The sequence below is a fragment of the Struthio camelus genome, chromosome Z, assembly GCF_040807025.1.
Source record: "Struthio camelus isolate bStrCam1 chromosome Z, bStrCam1.hap1, whole genome shotgun sequence".
Taxonomy (NCBI): domain Eukaryota; kingdom Metazoa; phylum Chordata; class Aves; order Struthioniformes; family Struthionidae; genus Struthio; species Struthio camelus.
Window position 1 is genome coordinate 45183866 of NC_090982.1, and position 27547 is coordinate 45211412.

At 39.4% G+C, this 27547-nt stretch overlaps 1 protein-coding gene across 3 annotated transcripts in view; it reads right to left on the bottom strand.

The window, feature by feature from the left end:
- The window catches only part of LOC104150975 (calcium/calmodulin-dependent protein kinase type IV), a 174004-nt gene that overhangs the window by 44027 nt on the left and 102430 nt on the right, over nucleotides 1–27547 (bottom strand). For all 3 annotated transcript variants that reach the window (XM_068927018.1, XM_068927017.1, XM_009685515.2), the window contains one exon: nucleotides 19997–20069. In XM_068927018.1, the coding sequence (XP_068783119.1) occupies nucleotides 19997–20069 (73 nt within the window). The remainder of the gene's footprint in view (nucleotides 1–19996; nucleotides 20070–27547) is intronic.

Consider the following 27547-nt stretch of genomic DNA (forward strand, 5'->3'; position numbering starts at 1 on the left):
CAGCGTTCAGCTTCTGTGAGCTTGCAAGGATGAGAATAAGTATGTTGAGATAAATATAGTTAAACAAAGACAGAACAATTTCAGATAAATCAATGCTGTTTCCAAACAAGGAAACAGACACTATCAGGCACGCTGTCAAAGGCAAGATTCAGCAGCAATAGCTTAGAAATATAACACTGATGAAATTGCTGACATTTTTTATCATTAAAATAACATTTACTGCAGTTATTTCTTAGTGGGAGTTAGTTTAAGCTGTCTTATCCCAGAATTTGGAAGCTTTTATCGTGGAATTTTAACAAAATGCATAAAATCATGGGTAAAAGCTGGTTATTTTCCATGCAAAAATATTACAGAGCCTACTAAGAGCAGTCAAGAATGTTAATTCACAGACTATCAAGTTATACGGATGACTGTGCGTATATAAGCACATACCAGCACAAAGCACACAAACTAAGTTAAGACAGACATGTTTTTTAGAGGAAAGCACATACATTCAACCTGTTAAATATTAGGGCAAAATTCAGCGCCGCACAGGGCACTGACATCGCTTCCACGTGAAGCTGTGCGTTTGTACCTGATGCCACACATTAGTCCTTAACACAGCTGAGAGACAACATTCTCTACAAATATTCTAAGATCTCTGTTTGACAAGTTGTTGAAGCGCTCATTATGGAAGGCAATGCTACCTTGCTGCTTATCACATGGCTGATCTATGCAGAGTTTTAAAAGCCAAAAGAAAGCCCACGCAGCGGTGGCTACTGAGGCCCCCAGGAAAGTATTATGTGTTAGTTTTAGCTGCTCTTCACTGGCATTGACTGTATTTTTTTAGAAAACTTTGTAAAAGGGATATTCAAGGCTTTCAACGGAGGTTTTATTTTCATTCTCTGAAATGGGCTGGTGAGCTGGCAAACAGGTTTGTTTGTCCATATTTAGAGCATAATTTCTTCCTTCCCTTTGCATAACTGTTCATGAAAATCAAGGGAGGGAGAGATGATGGAGCTATCATTACTGTCATGAACTAAGCCAGCTACAATGACTTAATAAAATCCCTAGGAAAAAGTGCAGCTTTAGGAAAATACCCTTGCCAAAACCCAAAGTAGTCTAAAAATCAGAACAGCACCTGAAGACTGGTCTAAAGGACTTCAGTCTTGGAAGTTCCACTTGCCTCAGTTAGAGCCTTTGGAATATGACATTTGGGGGTACACACAGTACATCTTAAGGACTGACTACACTTCTCTGTGTACTGCCGATTAGAATATATGAATCTGCAAAGTCTCAATGCTTTACTCCAGATAAGCTACTTCTTTTCATGAGAAACGCCAAAAGCAAAACACTAAAAAATCCAAATACTAAAAAGAGCCTTGAATTTTAGCAGCCAAGAATGACTGTTTTTCATAAATGGCCAAAGGCCGTTTGTATGTATTACTTCCAGTCATATCTGAAGGCACCATTGTCTCTGGTTTAAACACACTGCCTTTTCATGGCAAATGCTGTGTAAAAACTCCTGTTGTGGTGGCGGCTGCAGGCAGAAATCCATAAGAAGAAGAAAACACAACGTTCATTTTGACTGTGCTGTTCCCTTTCACTATTTTGTTAAGTCACACTATGAAAATTAGCCAGCTGTTCTAAATATAAGGTCCTGTAAGTCTGTGCCACTTCAGAAACAAACGTTAAACATAACTGCTGGCATTGCCAGGCTACCAGCATCACAGAAAGAGCAGTAGCTTGACAGTTCATCAACAGCACAACTTTTGCTTGGATATTTCACTCTCATGTACTTTTTGGTAACTTAAAATACCTTTGAAATATTTAAGTATAAAATTAAGAGGAAATGAAAATAGCTAGCGGTTGAAGAAAGCTACAGTATGTAAGATGCTACAGCTTATAGAAAAGAAAAGCTTGTATCTAGAGATGGGTCCAAAGCTGGGTCTTTGATCTCCCAACATTTTATACATATGTTTTATTGCAGTTCTCTGCTGGTGTGCTGGCCTGAGTGTGGGAGGGTCTAGTTTTGGTGGAACTGGAGAGCATTTATGGCCCACCATCCTGTGTTCGTTTGGATTCACTGATCAGCCCCTCACCCAAAAGCACGAATGCAGCTGCCCGCATGGTATCTGATGCCCTGAGTATCCAGGCAAAGGACTACACCTCCCTATCTCTGGCAGATAACCTCCTTCCCACATGCATTTCAGGGCTCAGCATTTTCACAGAAGACAAATTATTGTTTTCTAACCTGAAAGAACTCTGCAGTCCCCTCAAGTGCTGCAGTGTTACGAGAACAGCAGTAAGCTAAAATAGGAGAGCCACAAACTCAATCAAGAAGGCCAATGACTAAACAAGTCTCCAGTCTCTACTGGCACGCTTTTGTATACGCAGTGCTTCTCACACTATTTTTCATGAGTAGGCTTTTGTAGGCACCCTGGCATTGGGGTGTCATGTATGAAGTGGCTGCTAGGCTCTTTTGATCACCTCTGGCTTCAGATGAGGCTTTTGGGATGGGCTGTGTCAGGGATGATTTTCCTTGATCTTTGGGGAAGAGCTATGAAGAAAGCTTTTGTTCCTACGATCCTTGGTGAGGGGGCCAGCTGGGAAGCATAAAGAGCTACCTTATTTGGCCTGTGTAGTTTCTTTTCGCATTTGCAAAGCTGCATGGAAGGAATTTAGCCAAAGACTCTTGCCAAGTACGCAACATATTGGACAGAGCTCTGAAATAAACCCCAACTCTCCAAGGAGGATTGTTTATGTTTGAAAATGACAGTCCAATGAATTACTTCTTTTCTTTTGCTCAGCTGTGCCCTACCACATTAAAAAACTGAATTTTCCTTGCCTAAATCAAACACATTGACCCTAAGACTGAAAAAAATATTAATCAAATCAAAAACCCACAGATTGCTGTGAAGTAGCCCATGTTTTTTCACTGTTCAGACACACTGGACTGCACTTCATTGTGAATAATTCTAGGAATCAATAAAAAGAAAAGGTCACGACAGAAATCCCTCCCCCCTCCCCCCAAGAAAAACAATAAGTAAAAAGTAACATTGTTAGAGACGAATTATCTACTTTTAAAAAGCTACATGCCCATTTTGTGCAGCAGTTTGACTACCTCATGTCGAGTACATCAAACTTGAAGGGTTGTAGCATTTCGTAAATCTTTGTTTTCATAGATTAAAGGCTTTCCAGGGAAGATAGCATCAGCAGAGTTACAGAGGCTGCTTATCTAAATTGAGCTGGCTCTGGCATCTGCTTAGTGAGGAGGCTGGCAGCAAGCAGGAGCGCAGGGAGCTGTGCAGCCCAGTAGGTTGGTCTCGCACATCTGCGCCCAGGGCCTGCGCCACAGCTGGGAACATCAGAAGTCAAACAGCTACATTGCTGTGGTTATCCTGCAAAGTTTGATGCATGCCGTTAATCACAAAGCACGCTTGGCACATAGCGCTCCTGAAAACAGTTCCAGCATCTGGTCCTTAACTTAGATTTGGTTACCCTCAGCGGATTAAACAAAGCCCAGAAAAAGGCCATGTTTTACCAGCCATTTCAGTAGCTATTTTTCAACAAATGCTCTGGAATCCATGTTAGTCCAACTACATTGTTACTCTTTCTGCTTACCCTACCTGATAGTTTGGAAAAATACCTTGACTATGATATTTTAAGTTTTTCTTCATATTACTAAAACACAGTTATAAACATCTCCCAGGCGTTCCTAAAACAGATACGGTAAATCACAACATAAACAGGGATGTGCCCAGATATACATCATCTTCAGTCTACCCTTTCCTCAAGAGTCTTTGGAGAGATGGAGAAAAGGCAGCCTTGGCAGCAGGTGTGAAAAGTTAGCAGCTCTGCATTCTGGCCATAGCAGGGCTCCTGCACAGACCCCTACTCTGATACTTGGCTAAAAGCAGCAGCAGCTACCTGAACTTCTCTGCTGATGGCATTTGTGACAACCCAGCACAGGTCAGCAGCAGTCTCACATGTAAACAAGCTCAGAAACATTTAGAGCTTGAAATGGTTCATTTATATTCAAAAATGACATATTGGAGCCGATTCTTGCTGCAAGTTGCTGTGACCATACAGGTATTTAAAGGGAGAATACAAAATATTTTATCTTTGAGTTGGCTGCTTTGTATGTTATCAGGTGTACGTTCATAGTATCCAAAGAGATACTCTTGCAGGAAGAGAGAATTCACAGCTTACTAGAGATCAGAGCTGCTAAGCATTTAATTTTATTTGTGACTTTATTAATTTATTTTGACTGGTTTGTCCTTGTAAACAGCCATGCATACAAAGTTACTATAGGGAGTCATGTTTGCACAGAAAAGCAGGCAAATAGTCTCAAATAGTAGGATCACCTCTTACTTGTGAGCATACTTTGTCTAAAACTATATTGTTCCTACAGGCAAAGTGGGGCTTATGTTCACCTGGCTGATTTACCAGCTGCTAAGTAACTGAACAGCAGACACCATGCTTCATGAAATAAATCCTGCCAAGCATTCCATTTCTGAATGGACATCGAATAATTGCCCACCCTCTCATATATATTTCAGTCCATTTGGAGAAGACGAACGTCTGTCATATTTCTCCCTCATCAATTTTGCCATTGAATCCATGCAGGGAACAAGTGATGGAAAATTGATCCTTTGCACCTGACATGTGTCCTGTCTCAGATGGGTTACAAACAGCATGAAGAGTTACTTTATGTTTTTAATTAGACTTAGGGAGCCAGAGCCCTTCTTCTTTCCTTTATGTGAGTGCAACCATGCAGCTTTACTTCATTTGAACGGCATACACAGGCCATTCACCCCACATGCACTGAGAGCAACCTGCTGTGCTGCAACACACCACATGCTTCACCATGATGGGGATTATTTTACCTAGTGGGACCTCAAACAACAGTCCTATAAGCTACAGCAGCCCATCCTGCCTCTCCTTCCACTCTCCAAAAAACCCAAAGGCAGAGAGAATATGTGGTATCACTGTGCTGCACCGCTTGGAGAGCAGGATTTGGGGAAAAAACATTCCAAGTGGAAGGCGGTCATCTCTCTAGCAATACTTACGGAGAAGGCAAAGATCCTCGTAGAGCCCAGCTGTGCACATCTGCCAGCATCTGCCCTTGCAGTGAAAGGACAAGGAACTTCCCTTTGCAGCTGGGCAGCTGCATGGAGACCGAGGCAGCAGTGGCAAAACACTGGTGAGGATGCTGGGCAGCCCTGGAAACACCTCCTCCAAGGGGATCTCCAGGGCACTTGGCCAAGCCACTGGCATTTAGTGTCAGTCAGGGAGCTGCCTGCAGCTGGGAATCAGTGTTACTCCGCTTGTTGATTCTCCCATGCTACAACTTTCAATGTGAAATGAAGTCACAGAGAGCACCTCAGGAAAAATAAAAAGGATCAAGATGAAGATAGTAGGGGAGGGAGACCTTATTTCCACAGATCTACTCTTCAGGACATTAACAGCATAATATTTATCTCTTTTAGCCTTTGTTACTCGAGAAAAGAGATGTAAGGAGTCTGTCTGTCTCCCTTCCACCGATAATTTTCAGCCTATTGAGTAATTTCAGCTACCTCTTACAGGAACGTTGGAGACTTTACCTCCCCCCCTCCCTCTCTAGATTGAGAAAAATAAGCAGCCAGGAAGAGAAAATAGATTTTTTTAGTGCTGTCACTAAGATGAAGACTCCAAAACAAAATGAGCCTTCAGGATACATCTGAATGTCCATGTGATGCTCAAATTAAGGATACTTTGATGAAGCACACTTGCAAGAAGAGAGAATTCTTACTTTAAAAAGATAGGGAGCTCTTAAGTTCTAATTTGTGAGTTTGTTCAATTATTTGTCCTTCTAGACAGTGACATGTACAAAGTTATTCTAGGGAGTTGTAGCTACACAGAAAACCAGGTTGACGTTTTTGTCAGAAAAAATTAAAATCTTCCATAATATATCTTTTCACTTTATAATGAAATTTTAGATTAAATTTAATTTTTACATGAAAGGCCTAATTTTAAGGCTTTAAAACTGAGACAGTTTTTTATTGTATGCCTGTTAAAGTTCTTTTAGCAACATAAAAACATGTATTGATATGTCATTTAGAGATATAAAAACATCAGTAAGACAATCAGATGCAAGAAAAAGGACCTACCTGCAGCCCTGATAGTTTACGATGTTTAGCTCTACAGTAGCTGAAACTTGCACAAAAGAATAACATCCAGAATATCAAACTTTATAGACAGGAAACCGCAATGGAACAACAAAATAATTTAAAAAATTCAAGCAATAAAACACTCCTATGTTTACTTTGTAACTGACAACATACCAATTTTCTGCTGTCGGTGCTTATGAGATGGACTCAGCTGAACAGAGTATTTGAAAAAGTACACACCAATAATACATATTATCATTATACTGCTTGTTTACATTCCAGCCTCTGACCATCATTACTACTGTACAACAGCTTGCACCAGAAAATCCACCAAAACCCCCCCATCCAACCCTGTTTACTAAGCAGTCAAACGTCTCTGTGCTTGGAAGCCTAACGTCTGTCTGCTATGTATGCACTGTATTCAGGCATCATGTAATACGCCTGGAAGAGCAGCGCTCCTGAAAAAGCCCCCAGTCACCACTATCTGAATCAATGGGACACACTGGTTCTTACATACACACACACACACATATATATATACACATACATATGTACCCTCCCTTGCTATTTCTAGCATGTAAAGAGAAGCACTTCTACTGACTGGTGGGATGAGTGTGAAATGACATTGACTCCTGAAAACATATCCACTTCATTAGTCCCCACCGCTAGAGTCTGGGTCTTCCAGACGCAGGAGTCTAGGACAAAGTCTAGAAGGGGCTTCTGTAATTTAAAGGCAAGACACTAACTAGTTTTGTTGATAGCTATTGAGAAACATTACAAATTGAGATAGAAGAGTTGAGAAAGCACTTGCACATGCAAGCAAAGTCATATGAGAATATCATGTCAAGCCAGTGGCACAGAGACTTAAAACTTATCAGGAAAGAAGCAATGGAAAAAGGGGAGAAACAACTTCAGTGCAAGTTCCTAACTGATCCACGGTTTTTCCCATTTTGGGAGATAAGTAAAGAATTTGGAAAGTGCTTGTTTCACTCAGGCTGCTGGGGTCACAGAAACTGAGTCATTTATCTGAAACTATGATGGAAAAATTAGAGCAGAGTCTATTTAAAAGTGATCGGTGTCAGTAAATCTTAGCTTGTGCTCTCTTCCTGCCACTTCAGGAACCTCCCATGAAAAGGACAGAAATTCTCTTAGCATTTCTTCAAATTGCAAGCACAATGGCTTGGGTAAGGTGCTATATTACCTAACGAAAAAGAGTAATTCTGTAAATGGCCATTTTGCTGTTAGCCTGTTAGCTATCAGTCCGGTACTATGAATTTGGAGACTAAAAAGTGCACAAGGCTATAGCAGATCTGTCAAGCAATTTTTTTGCAAATGACTGTCATTCCACAGGTTACTTGCATTTTATTTCTGAATAATGTATTTTTCTCCTTACCCTGATTACTGTGGCAAGAACAAAAAGATACAGAGACTAATCTGTCCTCACATACTTCTGCAGGTAGAGAAGGCCTGGGAGACAGAATGACAGTGCAGCCCTGTGAACGGGGAGAAGCCTCCTTAGGCTTCAGGAAATCTCTTTGGGGATTAAACAGTGACTTCCACAAGGATCCCGGCGTCTACACAGAGGACAGGAGGGAGGCTCCTTGTGCACAAATGTATTCAGGCCATTGGTGCTACACTGACTTCTGTAAAAATCATTAAACTTCTAGATGTTTTCTCAAACCTTAGAGAAGTTTTAGAATATAACGTTTAACTAGACATCTTCCTGCCCCTTAGAGAAATAAGTAATATCTGTCCACACAGCTATCACTTTTATCACGGTTGCATGATATGTGTGAAGAGCAGTAATTGCTGCTGACACTTTTGCAAGGCCAGCTTGTGTCTTCTCCATAATATTGATGCATGCCGGGTGGTTTTCTATTTTGTTATTTCCCACAGGGCAACTTCTAAGGCAAAGGAAGTCTTCCACTGGGATTCACCATAAATCATTCTTGCCACCTTCTTGCCATCTCCAGTGGTAGCATTTATGACTCTCTCTGAACAGGCTGGGAGGCTCTCTGTAGGCTTTAGGGCTTTCTCTGGCTCTGAGGCCTTGAGAACCCTGCCAGAATCCTGCTGTGGCATGTACATTTTGTGGATGCAGCTTACGCAGTACTTATGTCTCATACGGACATGTATTTGGACCGCATGTCACCACATGATCGTTTGTGCAATACACGCAGCATGAAAGAATAAAGGAATACTTCTTGGCAGGTAACACTGAGCTAAAGGCAGTCTCCCTCCTTTATTTGCGTTTTATTAGTTGCTGACGCTGTGCTTGGTACTGTACAGAAAAGCAATGAGTGGCCCTCTGCAGCTGAGGCTCATATGGATGTTGAGCATCAGCCGAAACAGCTTATTTCTGTCCTAAACACTTCTTCTTCTTTGAGCACCCAAATTCCAGGTGGGAACCCACTAATGGGGACAGCCAGGTTATCCCCAAATGATGCTCAAAGATCAAGTAAATAGGCCTGGCTGTTGGACTGCGTCGGTACCTTCCTCACACAACACACTCAACAACCTGTGTAATAAATAAAGGTACAGGGAATCACCTTGCACTGAGCTGAGTGAGGAACAGGTCAAATCCTCAAGTCCTTAATCAGTTCTTGGGCAATAATTAATCAAGCAAAAGGCAATTTCTTTGCATAAGAATCAACTGCAGGCACTGGCTCAAAAACAACAGCATTTGGCACTCAACTTGCAGTGTGTTTTACGTTGAAACAAGAACTAATCAGTCATTTTCAGCGCTATTTCCATATATTTTTTAAAAATACTATTGCAGTTACTTGTTTTCAAAGTGAGAGGAGGACAGCTTTGTCTGATAAAAGCATAATTTAAGATGCTCACAACCTAGCAAATATGACCCTGAATTTTTGCTGCACTGGACATTAACTGTAATACAGTAGATCTGCAGCATAATCATTAGTGCTTGTTCCATTTCCTCTATTAGGGATAATAGCAAATACAATACCCTCATTTCCTCCTTGCTGATGACAGCACTGCCAGACTCTTTCACTGTACATCTTTTTTTCTCTGTGTGCTGCAAAGGGAGCTTTGCACAAAGCTCTAAACAGGTCCCCAAAAATGCTTTTGACAAAATAATTCTGAATCTATCAGGCGCTGATCTATCAGGCAGGTGTGATAACAAAACCCACTCTTCCAACCTTTCAGTATTTAGATTTGTTATTAAAAAAAGAATTACTTTTAAATCTGTTTAAAACAAATGAGAAACAAACAAACGTAAACCAGCAAAACAATGAATCTACTCATTCAAAATGTCCTCGCCCCTTAAATAGATTATCTTATTTATGAGACCATTAGTTATTTAATACTGCCTCAGAAATAGCATATTTAGGACACAAATGCATTCCTCTCCCAGGCAGCGGCAGCACTTCAATAGATTTCTTATGTAATTTGACAGTTTACCTACTTGCTTATTTGTTCTTGACAGCAATGTGCTAGAAAGGTCTCCTGGGAACACTCACGAAGCCCTTGTTAAAATGTTGTCACCAAATGGAAGGAAAGGCTGAGACGATTTCCCTGCTTCTATGGAGTCCTCTCTGTACGTGATGTGTTAAATCACCCCTTTCCGAGACAATTCACCTTCAAGCCTCACAAACAAATTTTGACAAAATAAACAGTTTGTGCCTGGAACACATACAATGGCAATTACTAAAAAAAAAAAAAAAAAAAAAAAGGAGCCACCAAAAAACCAAACCCAAATCAACAACAACAGCAAAAACAACCCAAAACCAACCAACCAAAAAAAACTTAGGGTGGATGCTGTTAGATCCATACGCATGCCATATCCATGGCAATATACTCAGTTCAGATTCACATGAACAACGCATACGTTTGTCCTGCGAAACACAGTTTGATACAAATCCAACGATGGGTCCTGGCTGCCTTCACTGACTACAATTAATGTACACACAAGCAAAGAAAAAGATTTTCCTCTCATTTCAGTCCTCCTCTCTGTCTGACACACTGCCTTGAGATACAGGGTTTATTATGGACAAGAAGAAGGGGAAGTCCTTTTCAAAAATACTGTTAGAAACTCCTTATTAAAGAAGGTATTTATGTTATTTCAAGAGGCAACGAACAAGATCACATCAGACATTTGATAATATGCGTCTCACAAATGACCAGACTAATCTCTGTACTTCTCTTGTGCTGTAATTTGCATACAATGTTATAAATAGTAAAATTATATATACTAAGTTCTCTTCCCTTACTGTGACTTCAGGTGCGCTGTCAAATCATTCACAGTAAGTATGATAAGCTGCCCTTTAAGAGGATCCCATTTAGCTATTGCCTTTTATCTTATTTCAGAACAAGACATCACATAGAATTTAGAGTACCTGTCAATTATCCAAACTTCGTTAAATCAGTTAGTACAGCCAGTATACCTGCCTTGACATTGCCTGTGTTCATTTGCATAACAAAGGAACGATGTTTTGAAACTTTCTGAAAGTTGTATCACTTGTATACCCATCTTCAGGTCAGACCTTTCTTTATAATTCATGGGTTACGACTGCTGGATACAGTGCTACTGATCAGTTTGACTACAGGCACTATGAGCTTACATGTAAATATATATGATTTTGTCACATCAAAAAAATTAACTTAAAAAAAGTAGAAAAAACTGTCATTATGGAGGCTTACACATTAGAATATAATCTTCAGGACAGGTATTCAATCTACAGTCAATCACACACAAGTTAAAAGTGATTGGTGTGCTAAATATACCTCTCTGAGTGAGGCTAAAAAAGATGCAATACAAAAGCGAGTAAGGCTTTTTTTTTTTTTTTTAACTGAGTGAGATAGCTGGAAACAAGAGAGGTCACTTGATAATAGGTTGCTCCGTGCAGCTGCAGAGGGCAGAGGACAGTTTGGTGCGGGCACGCGAGACAGCAGGAGGCAAGCAGCCTGTCGCAAAAACCAGGATTGGGCTCCTTAATGGGGAGCAGGGACAGACACACGGGATGCAAAGCCAGCTGGCAGGACTGATGTCAAACCTGCCTGCCCTCCTTCCTTTTGCCTCCCACAACCTTTAGAAATAATCAGGACTGCACAAAATAACACGTGTGATTCCTATCTTCATGCATTTTACCTAGTGAAAATAATTATGCAGTTATGCATTACACCCCTAAATATGGGGTAACCACTTAGGGGAAACGGAAGTTACTACCATTGCCTAGGTCAGCCAGATTTGCAAAGTTTTACGCTTTGTACTCCTTTCTATATTCAGAAAACAACGTATTTTTCAGTTAAGCAAAAAAAGCACTCAAGGAATAGTAATAATTTCAGTTTTAACAGATGACAGAACCTAATTTGTAATTACGGGTTTACAGCCATTTTGGTAAATTTATTTAAACAAAATGCAGATGTTCTCAGTATAATTTTCAAATTGCTCTTAGATTTATGTATTGCATGCTTGCATATGATGTACATATGCATATCTGTTATCCACTTAGACATAACTCCAGTTAGGCATTTAACTGGCAACGTGCAAAAGCATATACCTGATTTCTGCACAACCACCTGAAAAGCTTCATGTGCACAATTTGTGCAAGCCGTACTGCCACAAGCCACGCAGATGTCCTTAACATGAAGTTTTTGAAATCAGCAATTTTGTAAACAAGGCATAATATTTCACACACACACAAAAAATCTGTTCTTTGAGTTTAAGTTTGCTGCTAGGAACGATCACTACTGAAGATGTTTGTTCCAGAAGTAATGAAATACAATGGATGAATGCACAAATATTGCTTCAGTTACTGTTCAGGTGGTAGTTCTTCAGACAAACAGCATCATAATATCTGGCCTCTAACCTAATCTCACAAATAAAAAGTCAGTACTCTCCCGTGTTTCTGTGTCAATGAGTGAATATTAAGGTGTATTTTTTATGTCTGTAGACAAAGTACAAAGTATGAGGAAAAGACAACAAGAGAAGGAAGGGATTTGAAAAATGTCCAACACACCTCATTACTTCAGGCCAGATTTCTGAAATAAGCAGAATTCTTAACTGACACTAGACATCTTGCTAATTTTCTTTATAGGGGACATTTTGCAGTGATGGACCCACTATCCTCAAAGGCTGGCCAGTTCAGTAGCGTGAGATTACTGCAAAACCTGTTTAGTAACCCTTTCATCAATATCGCTTTCACAAAGGAGTAAAATTAATTGCATCTATTTAACACCGACGCACTTTGTACATGTCCAGCCATGTCAATGTCTTTGCATTCATTACTGTTTTCTGAAAATGGAAAAGGATTCCTTAATATTAACCAAAAGTTAGCTTTTCCGAAATGCATATAAAAAGATTTTTCAAGAAATATGGCAGAACTCAAATATACAGTAATTTGAATTTTCTGTTAAGTTTGTTACAAATAGACTTCATATAAATTCATTTGCCCTTAAAACCCCTGAAACAGAACTGAGGCCCAAATACTCCCTGTGCCACCAAGAACGTTTACCTTTAGGGTTCCATTAAACCCACTGACCCACCGAATCCGATGGAGTTGCATTAGCCTTTAACAAGTTCACAAGAAGGACTGAATACTAATCCAAATATAACAGAAGTTACACAGAAAGCTCCTCATATGTCTCTGTGCAGACTCCCAAAACAACACTCCAGAAGGCCACTGGATCACTCCCCAGAAGACATTTCTAAATAAACATGACAGGACTTATTACAGATTGCTGGACACATCTGCTCCTCTTTCTTCTCAAGTTACATAAGCCCTAGAAAATGGAAAACACCTCAGGTCTGATCGCACAGAGGCGTTTACACTAGCACTCTTGAGTTCCCTGTATTAAAAGGCACTATGTTCTGCACTGCATCACCATTCAACACTAACGCAAACAGAAGCCCTAACCTTTGAAGGATATTTCAAAAAGCCCTCCCTCCTGAGGTTTTTCTTGAAGAGGATGGGACAGGAGCCAACACTGTGATGGAATTACAGCTGCTTTCTGGAGGAAGAGCTCTTTATTATAACTGGCAGGCTTATCCTAGCCACCGTGCTGGCAGTGCATGCTGCAAGGCTGACACTGCAACTACTGCAAGCCCAGCAAGCCAGCCTCAGCAGCCGGTCACACAGATGAGTATGTCTTCCTCTTTGTCCTTTTCTCGACTCACCAAGAGAAAATATCATCCAGTTGCGAAGGGCAAAAAGGGTGCTTCGTTTTGCTTTTGTCTTATTCTTTACATGGGCTGGATGCCTAAGGAGGAGCGCTCCACTTGGAACAGGTTTTCCTCTATTTCATGAGGTCCAGGCAAAATTCTTTTCTCATCTCCAGCAAGGAAGTTCATTCGAAGAAGATTTTTGTCTCCCAATCTTCCTCCCAAAAATAAGAAGGTATCTGGAATACTAATAGCTAATGAAGAAGCCCACAAATATGCAAAATTTTGCACATATCCTCTTATTTCCTCACAGGCCAGAGTTTCAGGAGACTAGAATGAGAGCTCCAGAACACACTGGGTAAGATTTGTTGACAGAAGGATATTGGAGAGCAACGACTGCCCCTGGGGAAAGTTATGTTAGCAGGAGTTTCCCAATCACAGTTACATGCTGAATCAGAAGCAAAGTAGCAGGCAAAGACCAAGGCCACATTACAGAGAACTGGTCAGGAGACAGGGTGCATATTCTGGCCCCGGGAAGATCTCACCTGACAATAAGGCATCCATAATCAGATATCTTGTGTATCCTCCTTCTGCCGCACATATAATGCGACAGAACCACCAAACAGGTTATACGACAAAGTTTAAAACAAACAAAAACTCAACAAAAGGTACATATGGAGGAATCTGGCAGGCAAAAAGTTATATTCACACAGTCAGCTCTCCAGGATATCACAAGTGATATTCTTCTAGGAAAAGCGTATCCTAAAGACTTCAGGTTTGTGTTTCATCCATAAAAAACAGCACCAAATATTCCAAGCTCTGTTTCATTACAAAATCAAAGTGAAAACAAGACTTCCTGAATGCCTGGTGCCCCTGCTGTAGTTGCACAGCAACCACTCCCAGCTCCCAGGCACAGGTATTGACATTTCACCTTGCTAGGGGTTCAAAGTCAAGCTCTGTGATCAGTCCTTACCTCCCAAGAAAGCTTAAGGCTAACAGTGCTCCGGGCTAGCTCAGTGATGTGAGACAGTTGAAGAATTAAGGCAAAGAAAGAAAACAGATTTATTGTCCAAACTTTCCATATTGTATTTTTCCTGGCACAAATTACCATAAAGGTAATACAGATTTTTTTCCCATATATTGATAACCTTTTTTCTAAAAAAGGGGATGAATACAAGTGTGCTCATCATTTTTTCCCCAAATTACTTCACAAACTGTGTTTTTAACTAAAAATAGCTGGTGTATTGCTTCTGAACTCAAAACTCATCTTCCTCTTTTTCCAAAATGCTGCCATAAAAATTTGCCAAAACGAAGTGCTCAAATAATTGAGCGCTAGTGTTAAATCTGAAAACTAATCATTAGTGTGCTTTTCTTCCAATTGGTGGGTTATAAAGAAAATGGCAAAAGCAGACCATGCTGAAAGAGAACATGATACAACCTCGGATTCCTTAGCATAAAAATCACTGTCATGGTATCAAGATTTGTTCTTTATACTCACAACTGTATACTTCTTCCAGGGCCAAAACCTGCAAGTTACTAAGATATCACTTTTGAGCAAACATGAGGAAAATTTGACAGAACTTTCTCTTTCCTCTTGTGATGTGGCTAAACATGCTTTGTCCTTCACCTGAAAAGCTCAGGGATGGCTGGTTTCTGATTGAATTCAATCAGAACAATTGCTGCCTTCTCACTGTAACTTGAACCACACTTATTTCAGGAAGAGACTCAGAAAACCACTCCCTAATACCAGAGAGCACAGAACACACTGCAGATCCATCAGGGAAAGATTTAAAAGTATAAATATGTCTCCCATTGAAGTGGAAACCTTTTGCAAAATCTTATAAACGCAGGAAGTAAAAATCCTTTTGCATCTATAATTATGCACAAAATCTCTCCTCTTACATGCAGTATTCTCAGATTTTGTTACTGCTTTATACCAGTCTTTATCCTGTGATGTGATATATAGCTGTCCCTCCCATTCACTTTGTGGAATTTGTCTTGAGGATGCTTCACTTCATACAGAATTAAGCCCCACGTTTCTTCCTGATTTGTCTCAATACACTAACCCTTCTTGAGAGTGCGCCTGTTTAAGCCTGCAAATATAACGTTTGCCTTGTCCAAAACTCCTGAGCTCCTCATTTTTACCTTTCCAAGTTAAACCTCATAGTCAGTGGCTAAAATTAAAGCCAATAATGACCTACATCTACAGCAAGCGCTAACTCAATGATTGCATGGAAAAAAAAGCCTTTTCTCTTTTTTTTTTTTTTATCTACTCTGCACTTTTGCATTCTAAAACCCCCAAATATTTTAATCAGTTCTCCTGGGTCTCAAATGATCTTTAACGTCTAACTCATTATCTCATTTGGTTTAAGCTCTAATTCTTAGAGATACTAAGGCCTCAGGGTCTGTAAAATATACCTGCAAGTTGCGTATCTGTGGTTGGTTCTTACCTACTACCACGTAGCTCATTATAGGTTGGATCAAAGTTCATTGAAGTTAATACAAACCTTTAATCTAGACTTTCCCTCTCAAACCTGCAAGTGGCTAAGTGCCCTCAACCTTTGCCACGACAGTTAAGAATTCAGCATACTCCTTGTGAATTTAAGTGAATTCACTCCTTGTGAATACCATACAAGGAATGGTATAAAAGAGTAGGCGTACAATGGAGTTTGAAGTGGCAGAAAATTGAAATAAAAAAATCGAAACAAAAATGGAGGGAGTCCTGCATACAGCTTCAGGAAAATGTTCCTATCTAGATAAAATAATAGCCAATCAGAAGAAAACAGCCATTCATAAAATGTGATGGCAAATTAACTTAAAAGACTGCTGGGTGAGTTCAAAAGCACATATGAAAGATATGCTAGTAACTGCCCTAATTACAAAAGGCAAATGTTTAAAAATAATTTCAAAATTAAATATAATGAAAAGAATAATTTAAGCCTTAAGCAGAAAGTTTTCACTTTGACACTAATGCAGACCAGGCAAGAAGGAATGTGGTTTATTATTAGTGACAAGTAGAAGGATTGTGAAAGTACACATTGAAGGAAAGCAGTGTCATTTTCTTATGCTTAATCAATTCAAAAGTAGAATCTCCTTTACAAACAAATGTTTCGGTATCTTCTTTTGACTAACATTTCAATAATGATTTGATTTCCTGAACATCAGTAATTCTTTCTGCAAGTCAGCCAGTGAAGGTCTGGCCCCAGGATATCTGCTTGTGGAAACTCACTTACAACACAAAATAGAAAAATTGCTTCCAGAATAAGTGAGCAAAAAACCAATACTGTATATATCTGATCCTCTGAGAAGGCGAGAAAGGACAATGATATGCTGAGAAAAACTGTCCTCAAATGCATCCTCTTTCAAGAATTAAATTCATTCTGTTCTGAGATCTAGGATAGGAACAAAACCTCCCTGTCTGCTCTGAATCACGCATCCAAAGAGCTAAAAAGATGAACGCTGGTTTGCCCTAGTTTTGTGCAAAGCTTTTATCGTATGAATGAAGCAATGTCTTTGGTTAAAGAACAAGGGAAGAATAAGGGAAAAGGTGAAGGTGTGCAAATATAGTCATGGATCCGGAACAACAGATAAGATGCAACCACCCGCAGAAAGAAAAATAATGGAAAAAGGCCAAATGGATTCTGCAGTCTTCAGGCAGCAGTGACAGTATAGTTTTTGTTGGTTCCTTTGCTCTTGGGAGGGAACATTTGTTATATTTTGATGCTGTTCTATGTATGACCTGGAAGACCAGGATTCATTTTTCTGCCCTGCTCTGCCTTCTTGACTAATCTCAGTAAGCCAGTTATAGCTAGGCTTTCAGGTATTCAGGTATTACAAGAAACAGGTCTTTATGGGATTTTTTAAAAAGAGTATAACTCCATTTGGTTTAATAATTTCAAAGGGAATTAAACAAAAATGCTTAGGTATTTTTAAAAATTGCACTACATTTTTTAATTACATCTGTCCCTCTGAAAATGTAGCCCTTCCATAAATGAAGGCATAATGCCTCCCCATGTCAACGATATGTTGTGAGGGCAGATCCATTACTACAAAATCGTAACAGCCATTAATGAGGGCTTTATAAAACAAGTAAATAGATTAGCTCAAGAGTTTAACAAAATTAAGGCTGAATGCTTCTCTTCCTAAGAGCAACTACCGAACAAGTGCAAAGGCCAAGAATGTCTACCTGGTGTCAACAGGGTTATTAGATGGCATGGTCTGCTGTACAATTATTTAAGAATCATCTATGGATATATTTTCTTTCATTCTGGAAAGACCGTTCTTCTGCAGCAGTATTTTCAGATAGCTTCTAGTGGTAACTCCAGTTCTGCCCACAAACCCCATTCTGCCACAGTATTTCTGCTGGAATTGAAATCATCACACAACTGCTGAGATCCCAATTCGAGAACTGCCATTTCCACAGTTTTCACACAGCATGGATGTCCAACGTCAGCGGTAAGAATACAAGTCAATAGAAGCTCTTCTAGCTTCTACAGATCTGGTACCATGTTCTATAAAAGTCCAAACTTAAACCATTGCACGCTCATGTAAAAGTCAGCTTTTCCACTTTTGTTCACCTCTGTTCCCTTGATTTCAAGCCAGCTATTGCAATTCTTAAAAGTTGAAGATCTTACCAAGTTCCTGGCTTTAAAAATAAAGAGCTGAAATGTTTTTCAGCAAAACACAATTTTTGCAAAAGAATGATAAATAATGTAGGACCATCTTATTTGCTGCAATCCTATTGGAAGAACAATTTGGTCATAAAATAATGATCTAATCTAAATTTAAGAAGTTTGTACAAATGCCTTATGCTGTGCACTAAATTTAAATACGTAATTTAGATTACTTTGGATGAGAGTGACTCAGTATGCAGTCAGAGTAATTCAGAAAGCAGCATGAAGTGAACATGATGGTCTTGCAATGTGTCATGTTACTGCAGTAAACACCTGTTCTCATTTCTTAATTATTGTGAACAGGCTTACAAACAATACCAAACATGATTTATAGGAAGTTTTTCACAAGGAGATAGTTCGTTACCATCCTAGGAAAACATACGGAAATCAGTCTCTTCTTTCTGAATAATCTCATTGTCACTTGAACCATATTAACTTTTCCTCACCATCGGGTACCTCCAAAGGAGGTCAATCATCACCACCATTCCTATCCTGAAGACAGTTCCTTTTACATTCTGCGTTTCCTTGGACAATCTGTACAGATCTTGCTTTGGCCATCACTATACTGTGAAAAAGCCCTCCAGACTGACCTCTCTCTGCATGAGATTGACAGCTGAGACTTGTTTGAAGAGTATGGCATTCTTGGAATACACCCAAAGTCAGTCCCCTTCCCACCTGCACTATCTGCACTCCCTTGAGTGCTTCTGTCTGCTCCAAGGTCTTCACAATCTTTCTCCTACCTGACCACTTCAATCCAAACATCTGCTGTAGACAACCACACAGTGCCGCTGGATAAAACCAAAATAGATTTGCTGACTCTGAAGTTAGACTACCAGGCACTGCAAAAGGCAAAATCTTTAGTGTGCATCTCTCCGCAGACCGAGCTAACATTGTATTTTCACAAAGTGAAACAGACTTTGCATTAAGTCCTCCGAGTGTCCCAACTGGACCGTTTTCCTTGTCCAATACGTCCCCTCTTTTCCACACTGGAAGTGATCAACGCTAGTGTGTAGACCATATATTGATTCATTAATTTCTTATGTACTTTCCTAGCATCTGACTGCTGGCCTAGTGAACTCTGGTGTGAAATCAGAAGGGAGAGTTACAAGTGAATGAGAAATATTGATAATGTACAGTACTACTAAATGTAGCTATTAAGAGACTTCATCTTGTTGTCTCAAAGACATTCATACCTTCCTCAAAGCTATGCTGAGCCATGGAAGACTTGTTTCTCTCTTTCTGAATGTGAAACAATTGTACAAAACCTGAAAGTTTTAAAAACCACACAAAATGTAGAGGAAGAAGCTATATTAGGCACTGTACAACCTAGTGGTCCCAAACTTTATTCTGCTCTCTCATTCTGCGTATGTGTAATTGGAAGAGTGGTGGAAATTAATTTTTGATTAGATACATTGTAATCTATACTATCCACCTTCCCAGTAGTCCACGCTTTCTTGCTACGTGTCCTTGAACACTGTTTCTCTGAACACTTCTGCCCACGCACCAAAAAGCGTGAAGGGTCAATTTCAGGCAACAACTGCAACTGAAAGATAACTATTTTCATGGCAACGTTCTGCAGGAGTCTCTCCAACTTGAATTCTTGCAACTCTCTGCACCGTCTAACATGTTCAGTCAATCTATTATACTTTTAAGGTGAGAGTAAGAGTAACACACACTCTTTTGTTTTAGAGTCCAAATAAATTACTGCGACATACACTGCAGAAAATGAATGGTAGAATACATAAGTGCCAGTGATTTCAAATTACTTTTAGGGCTAAAGTATCAGTGTTGAACTCTACAGGTTTTTGATACTGGATAGAGGCAAAGAACATTCATTCAGCTACAACAGATGAGCGCTAAATGTGTTGCTGACAGCCATCCAAGGTCACTTCTTCCCCTTCAAAGTGTCGCTACCTTAACAAAAAAATCAATATAAAAATAATTATAGAAGGGAACTTGCGTGGACTATTCTCCAGTGAACTTCTCTGCTTCTTTCACACCTAAGTATTTATTGAGCCATTACAGGTGAAAGATTAGGTGCTGAGCACATGATGCTATATAATACTCACAGCAACCGCCTCCAGGATTTGTTTAACAGCATCAGCAGCATCTCGCTCACTGTAATAACCCTTTTCCACAATCCTACAGAAAAAGCAACAAGAGAAATTGTGTTATGGATTAAGGTAAATAAACCGTGCAAGTAAAAGCTTCTTTTGAAAAATGAACTAGAAAATAATCAAATTTAAGTACAGCTGGGAGTCTGCAATGCTCCCTAAAGAATAAAAAAAAAGCCCACTTGTAATCCAGGCTATCTGTGATTCCCAGTTAAATGAGAAGCTGGAGTTAAAATACCACTCAGTAAGGAACTCATAATGCAGACGCTTTCAGTTGAAAAGTTTTGGAATTCTGTAAGGTGTTAAACTTCAGGGAATCTGAGTTACCCTCAGATGAACCAGGTATCCGTTAGGAGCTGCTTTTTCCACATTTATAGTTAAATCAAGCCTTTTCTCCCTATTTTATTCCCCTCTTTAAAAAAAAAAAAAAAGCTATGCCCACAAAGATCTGAATTGTTCAAGGTGGGACTCAAGAGAAAGGGTTGATATCAAAATTTACTAGCTGCAAATTGTCCCTTGAGTACAATGAGCTGAACAATTTTCTTTTGTTTCCCATTGGTATTACATTTGGGGCTCTGTAATCAACAGAAATACTCATGGTTTAATTATAACTAATTTTTTTTCTTCTTAATGTAAATCTCCAGTGTACTATGTTTATTTTGTACAGATGACACTTAATACCTTGATTTTATAAATGTGTTGACCACGTGCAGCTTCTGGTGAGTTCATCAATGTTTAGCAGTGCCAAAAATCTCTGATAATCTGCTTTTTCCTTTTCTTTTACATCAATTCAATTATGTAAAAACCAAAAAAATCCCAACTTTCTTCTTTAATAATGTTATTTCCCTGAAACTTTATAACGATAAAACATTAACCCAGAAAACATTTTTCCTTGTTAAGGCAATGTTCCAAAGTGTTGTACTTTGGAAACATCCATAAAGGGCAGCAAGGTGGATGCAATTTTCCTCCTAAGGCCCAGGCATACTACTACAACTCCTTCAGAACTCCAGCAGTGACACAGATTTTGGGGCCTGATTCAGGATTTACATTACATCTCTTCAAGAATATAAACTGCCATTACAGAATGAACTCAAATATAAATGCACAGTTCAATTAAACAAGGTCAATAGAACATACAGATTTGCACAGCGACACATAAAAAGTTAGTGCATAAAGGAACTATCATTAAAACTTAATAACGCTCCATTTAAGAAAGCTATTATTTTTACCAGTACATCTAACTATACACAGTAATTGTGAACTACAATAATTCTCCCTCAGAGAGCTATATTTAAGGTACCTTCGACCTGAAATTTTGATTTTTTACCGTACTGATTTTTCAAAACCCAAGAAAACACATACATATGTTGTCCTAGAAGCAGTATTTGCGGTGCCCAGTTACACATTTTATAAAGTGATCTCCTGCAAGCACAGGAGATTTTTTAGGATAGCTAAGATTTAGATTAGATTTAGATTAGGATAGCTAATTTTACAAAACAAGGCAGGGAGAGCCCCATGAATCAGGAAAAGAACAAGCCTGTAATGCTTGAGGTCAACAGCGTTCGGTGCCACTAGAAACCTTCTGTCCCAGGGTCCAGAAGAAGATTTGGTCGGTGGCAACAAGGATATCCTCCTTTGTCGCCGCTCCCCTTTTGCGGGATTTGTTCACTGCTTCACTTCTGCTAACTACTACACTCATACTGAGCTACCTCTGAAGTAACTCTTTACAGTTTTACTATGATGACCAGAAAGGTTTTGACTAATGTGCATATAAAGAGCATTACTATTTACTCTCCAAGACCTTTGGTGCAATATGAATCAATGCAAAAATAATAATCCACCAGAGACATATCTAGCGAACATGGTACTGTGGACAATAGTCTATATAGGAGTATCCTAAGCAACTACAATTACTTTAACTTTAAACTCGTTGTGTTCACAGATAATTTTTTTTTTAAGTCTACCTCTCTGTTATCAGGTAACAGCAAGCAAAACTCCTCAGACAAGACTTATTCCATTTTGCTGTGATTTCTTGGCAGCAAAATTTTGGGGGACTTACTTCTAACAAAGTTTTTCCTGGTAGCCTTTCAGCTACCATCCCACATGCATGGCTTCCCCCTCAGTGGGCCTGTATCTCTACTTTTGTATTTCTGTACCCCCAGCCCTTCCATGACCTTGGTCAACTGTTTAAACCATTGTGGAAAGATTACTTGCACTTGCCCTCACAAGGGTGAAACCAAAAAAGTTTACTGAGCAAGAAAATTATGTTAGGCTTTTAGTGTTCAGCTTAGCAGGGAGGTTAAAAAAAAGTAATAAAATACACAGTACAATGTTACATTATGCTTGAAAGCAGGATGCCTCAGTAGCAATATCAGGGTCTCTGAACTTGCCAACTCTAAAAACTGAGCCCCAGTGGCCCTCCCACTTGGGTCTTTGCTCCCCTAAATATACTTGTTTGGCTTCTTCCTCCTTTTAAATTCAGAAAGGTATTTAGGCTTAGCTGGCGGGTTCCTGTCTTTAGCATTCAAAGGCATTTCTGAGATTCTTGACTTCTTCCCTGTCCTACCTTCACGGCTGGTATTCTGATGCTAAGCAGCTCCTCCCTCCATGGCACAACAAGCATGTTAAACTTTGTTTTATGGGATTTTAAGTATTAAAAACATTCACAGTATAATAATTCTGTTAAGCTTACAACCTTCTTTAATAAGTTACAGGAGACATTGATGAGAGAAATTTCAAACTTGGTAACAAGGTACTAAAACTGAAAAGTCTCTGCTGCTCCCACTGTCAGTTTTGGGATCTCGTGTGACAAACACAATTTTGTTCATGCTAATGACTTCTGCGATCAGGAGGCTCCGCAGTGGGACCACCAACCTGCCTTCCTGCATTCAACAACGCCACCAGCAGTTCCTTTCCCCTAAAAGAGAGGGGCTGTGGTAGTTTGACCCTCTGCTTCCATATTACTTTATTTTTTAGAATATATTCCACAATGTACCGTGGGGGAAAAAACCCCACAAAGCACAGGGCTGCATGTGGGATTGTTGCATGAACATTGACCTGCTAAGAGTACTCTGGGTTTAATTCCAATATCCTAAAGCTCAGCGGCGTCACAAGCGAGGAGAATCCTTGACCCTGGGTATGGGAAACCCAGGTTGTCTCTCTCGACCTTGAGCGAGCACATCAAAACAGCGGTGAGGTCACCCTGTGCACGTGACCTCAGAAACATGCTAGGCACAAGGGTGGGTTTCTTTTAAGCAGCAGCATTTAAATTTCTCTGATTTTTCCCCTGTATGTGACTAAAATCAGAGAAATACATGGCAATGCAGTCATGATTCAACTTACATTTCTCTCCAGAGCTGATGAATTTCTAATTTTACCATACAGTCTAAAAAATAACATTCATTCTGTTCTTTCTTCTCCAAGTAGATACAACTTCAGAAGAAAAAAAATGACATCCCCTAACGGCAGCCACCTTTTTTGTATTCCCCTCCACTTGCCAAATCAAAGAAAAGCATCCTGGCTTCCTGCCAACGCTATGCCAGCGCTGGTTGGGGAACTACCAATTACTTCAAAACAATGCTCAAAACCGGCATCCTGCCCACAGCATTTAGAAGATCAGACCACCCTGATTCAGACAACTATATGTCAGTATAGATGAGATACTGTCCTTTAAACGCACAACAGAAGTACATAGACATTAAAGATGAAGCGCTTGTGAATTTACCCTTTACATCAAATAAACACAATGTAATGAAGTGTGGGGTCCTAATTCAGGAGAGCATTAAAAAAACAATTGTAGAAAATAATGTTTTGCACACAGCTCATCACAGTATGCTACCCGTGAATAACACGTGCACGGCTTATGTCACATGCAGTTACCATCTAGTTATTCCGAAGTCTAGAAACCAGACTTGCAGAGAATACAAACCTATTCTTAATTAATATTATTCTAGCAAATAGAAAGCTTCATCTTCTGTAACAGCAATAAAGTGAGAGAAGATATACCACTTGCTAAAGATGTACACTTATTCTTAAAGGGCACCCTGCTGTAAAACTCAAACTTGGCTCTATGCCAGGCAACAAGTAAGAGGACTGAAAGAAGACTCTCCTGCGGTTCAGGTCCTGTAATAATCCTGGGAGACTATTTGCATAAGTATTTTTGAATCTTCCATGTGACAGTTTACAGGAGGCAAATGGTAGGTGTGCCAATTTGCTTATTATAACAGCACTCCCACCTGAGACTAACAAAACCTCTCCTTCATGAGAACGTTTCAGTTTCAGCCTGCAGATGAACACTGCCTCATTGCCCTTTACTCCTAAGGGGAGGGGAAACCTACAGGCATATCTTATTTTGTCATTATGAAAAAGAAACATAATTATACCTTGCTTACAGAACAATCCTTAAGAAAAGCATGGATGAAGAAACACTAAATCTTCCTTGAGAGTTCAGAAGAAAGAAACAATGACAATAAGGAGCTAATTAAATACTGTCTTTGATACATAAATGAAAGCGCCAGACAGACCAAAAGGCCAAATGTGGGGTCACAATCAGTAAAGTCAAGACAGAGATTCAAATTGAAGATGACGCTCTAGAGTAAGCAAAGATATGACACCGGTGAAATACACTATTCACATTCCAATCACATTTGTGTAGGATCATATTTTTGTAGTTGCATATAGGCATTTATTGAAATATGCTGATTCAGTTGTTTACACTTGCACACAGCCAAACACCTAACAAAGTACATACTGATGAAAGCATTAATATTTCAGCTATTTATATGTATGAAGTTGCGCTTACATGACTGCAAATGCCCTTCTTTTTTCTGCAGCACTTTTACGATAAATTAATATTTCAAATTTCATTTTTGAAATGATATTGCATCAGAAATTTTTAGTTATGCAACTTTTCAACACAAAAATCCAAAGAAAGTGCCATATAACACTTCCAGAGTGATGTTTCTGTCAGTTACACTCAAGTCTCAGCACGTTTTAGGAGAATGTGTGTTGTACAGCTGCAGATTAAGAGAATATTGTTTTAGCCACATACTGAAAGTAAGTGATTTTGTGGCAGCTAGCACATGGTGCATTCTTTGAGGCTGTGACCTCAAGCACGAGGTCTCTTAAAATGCTGTCTGATTTAATCTTAGCTTTCCAAGCATGCGTGAACATATTGGAGACATATCTGTCTTACAGGAAAAAAAAAAACAAAAAACATTTCCTAAGTGCCACTTTTCACTACCGCTGGGTAAAGAAGCACTCCCCTTGGGCAGCCCAGGACAAGGGAAGGAGTGGAGCCTCCGCCTGGGCTGCCCTGCCGAGCCTGTGGCTGCCTTGCCAAGGCAGCTCCTAAGGAGAGCCTGCCATGGGCCAGCTGCTCCCAAGGTCCAGAGACAGAAAAATCTCATGCTGTCAGGAAATGAAGCTAGAGAATTTTTAGTGCTGAGCAAAACAACCCATAATGTTGCACCACCAAATAAAAGGAAAGCTAGTCAGTGGAGCTGGTATAGCATATTTTCTGTAATCAGTACTCTCATGGATAGAGGGGTAGCTGAAATGAGCAACTTCCACATGATCTTCAAGCATATCCATGTATAATAATTTGCAGTAATGCTTGCCAGCTTCCATCCAGCCTTTCTATCATTTGTCTTCCCTCTGAATACTGGAAGGTTCTGACAAGATAAATCCTTTAGTTTTCCAGAGTGGGGGTTTCACTGTAGCCACTGGTCATCTGTAATGCTTCTCTACTACAAAAGTGTGAGGCTTCCTCCGTTGCTCGTAATGTTTTTATTTTGCATGACTTTATCAGGCTCTACATCAATAGCAACATAAATTCTTACAAACTGTAACTCTAGTTCTGCAACCTGTAATGTAATTGGGAAAGCTCATGCACTTCTACTCCTTCTGCGACATCCTTCTTAGAACTTGGAACTCTAACTTGAGTTGTTCAAGTACCCACTTGAACAAACAGACTTTCTCTCCCCCCCCCCCCCATTTCACTACTACTCCTATTCTTAGCTTTACTTCACTGCTTCCTTCCTACGCAGGCCGCTCAATCCATCCTCCGACCTAGCCTGAAATCTGAGCGTAGAAAGTCTCTTCCTTCCTTCCTTCCTGCCTCTCAGGCTCCTAAGCGCGGTTGCTTTTTGTGCTAATCAATCTAAGCAGTTACTCTAAAACTTCTATTTTTTAGCAATTACTTAATATTACTACTACAAATACTATTTCTCCACCCTGTGGAGTTGGTTGCATTTCAACGTTAGGTAAATCTAGAGCCACATAATTTAGTTTGCAAAAGGCCTGCTAAATGTATTTAGCCTTGAAAAACCATAACGTTTTATTCCCAGTTTCTATTACTTTATCAATTCCCTACTTTCTTTCTCTTTCTTTCTTCATGCCCTTTCTATATTTTATTTTTAGATCATTCTTTATGAATTTCACAATATCAGAAAATGCCACAAGTCTTTTTAGGGTCATTTTCATTCTACTTCTAGCAGGCTTTTATGCAAAACACTTGTACCATGTGTCACCTGTGGGCTGCATCCTGTTATATCATGTACAGCCTCAGTGAGACATTGGAGCATATAAAGGCTATAAAATCTGTTCCAGTGTCAGTAGGGGGTTACCATTTTCTAAAATCTCCAACTGCATATAATAAGTTTTCATTTATCTAAAATTCTTTGTTTGGCACGCGCATTTTTTCTGTACCTATTCACTTAAATAATTCTTATGCAAACATCATTTTAAAATGAAATTATAACATTTTTACAAAGATAAGACTGAAAAATAGTCAGAAACTGGTTAAAGGAAATTACATTGCTCTGTTCAACAGCAAAAAGGTTTCCACAAGGAACACTTTCTCAATGAGTAGATGCATTGGCTCATACCTGTACTGAGGTAGGTTTCAATTCCTTGTTGCTCTGATGCATTTGTTTAGTTAAAAAAGTAATGCTTCTCTGTAAATACGTATTTTCTGTATTACAGCATTGAAGAGTAATGAATACAAACATCATAGATCTGATTCAGATTGCTGATTCTCCCCCATTTTAAGATCATTTTTATAATTTGTTTGGGAGTAGCAGTTACTGCCACACTAATGACTCAGACTGTCCACCCATAATTTGAAGAAGGAAAAGAGGAAATACAGAATCGGGCTTGAATCTGAATCCAAGTCAAGTAATTACTTAATATCCTCTTCAGAAACGAAATGCAGCATTTTTATCATTCAGGAAAACTGTCTTCCCTCCATCATTATTCCTCACGTCTAAAGTGAGAGATAATTTCTGATAACCAGGGCATACAGGAGAATTTAAAGATTCCAGCTTTCTTACATCTGATACGAAGGGGTTCCTCTCCCCTTCTTCTTTCCTTCTACTTCCTACTCAGTGTTTCTATAGCACCCACAGAACAGGAGAAATCTTGTAGCTAAATAAGGAATTATACATTAAAAGGCTAGATGAAACGAAATAAATAGCCACATCTTCAAAAGTACTGATCACCCAGCTG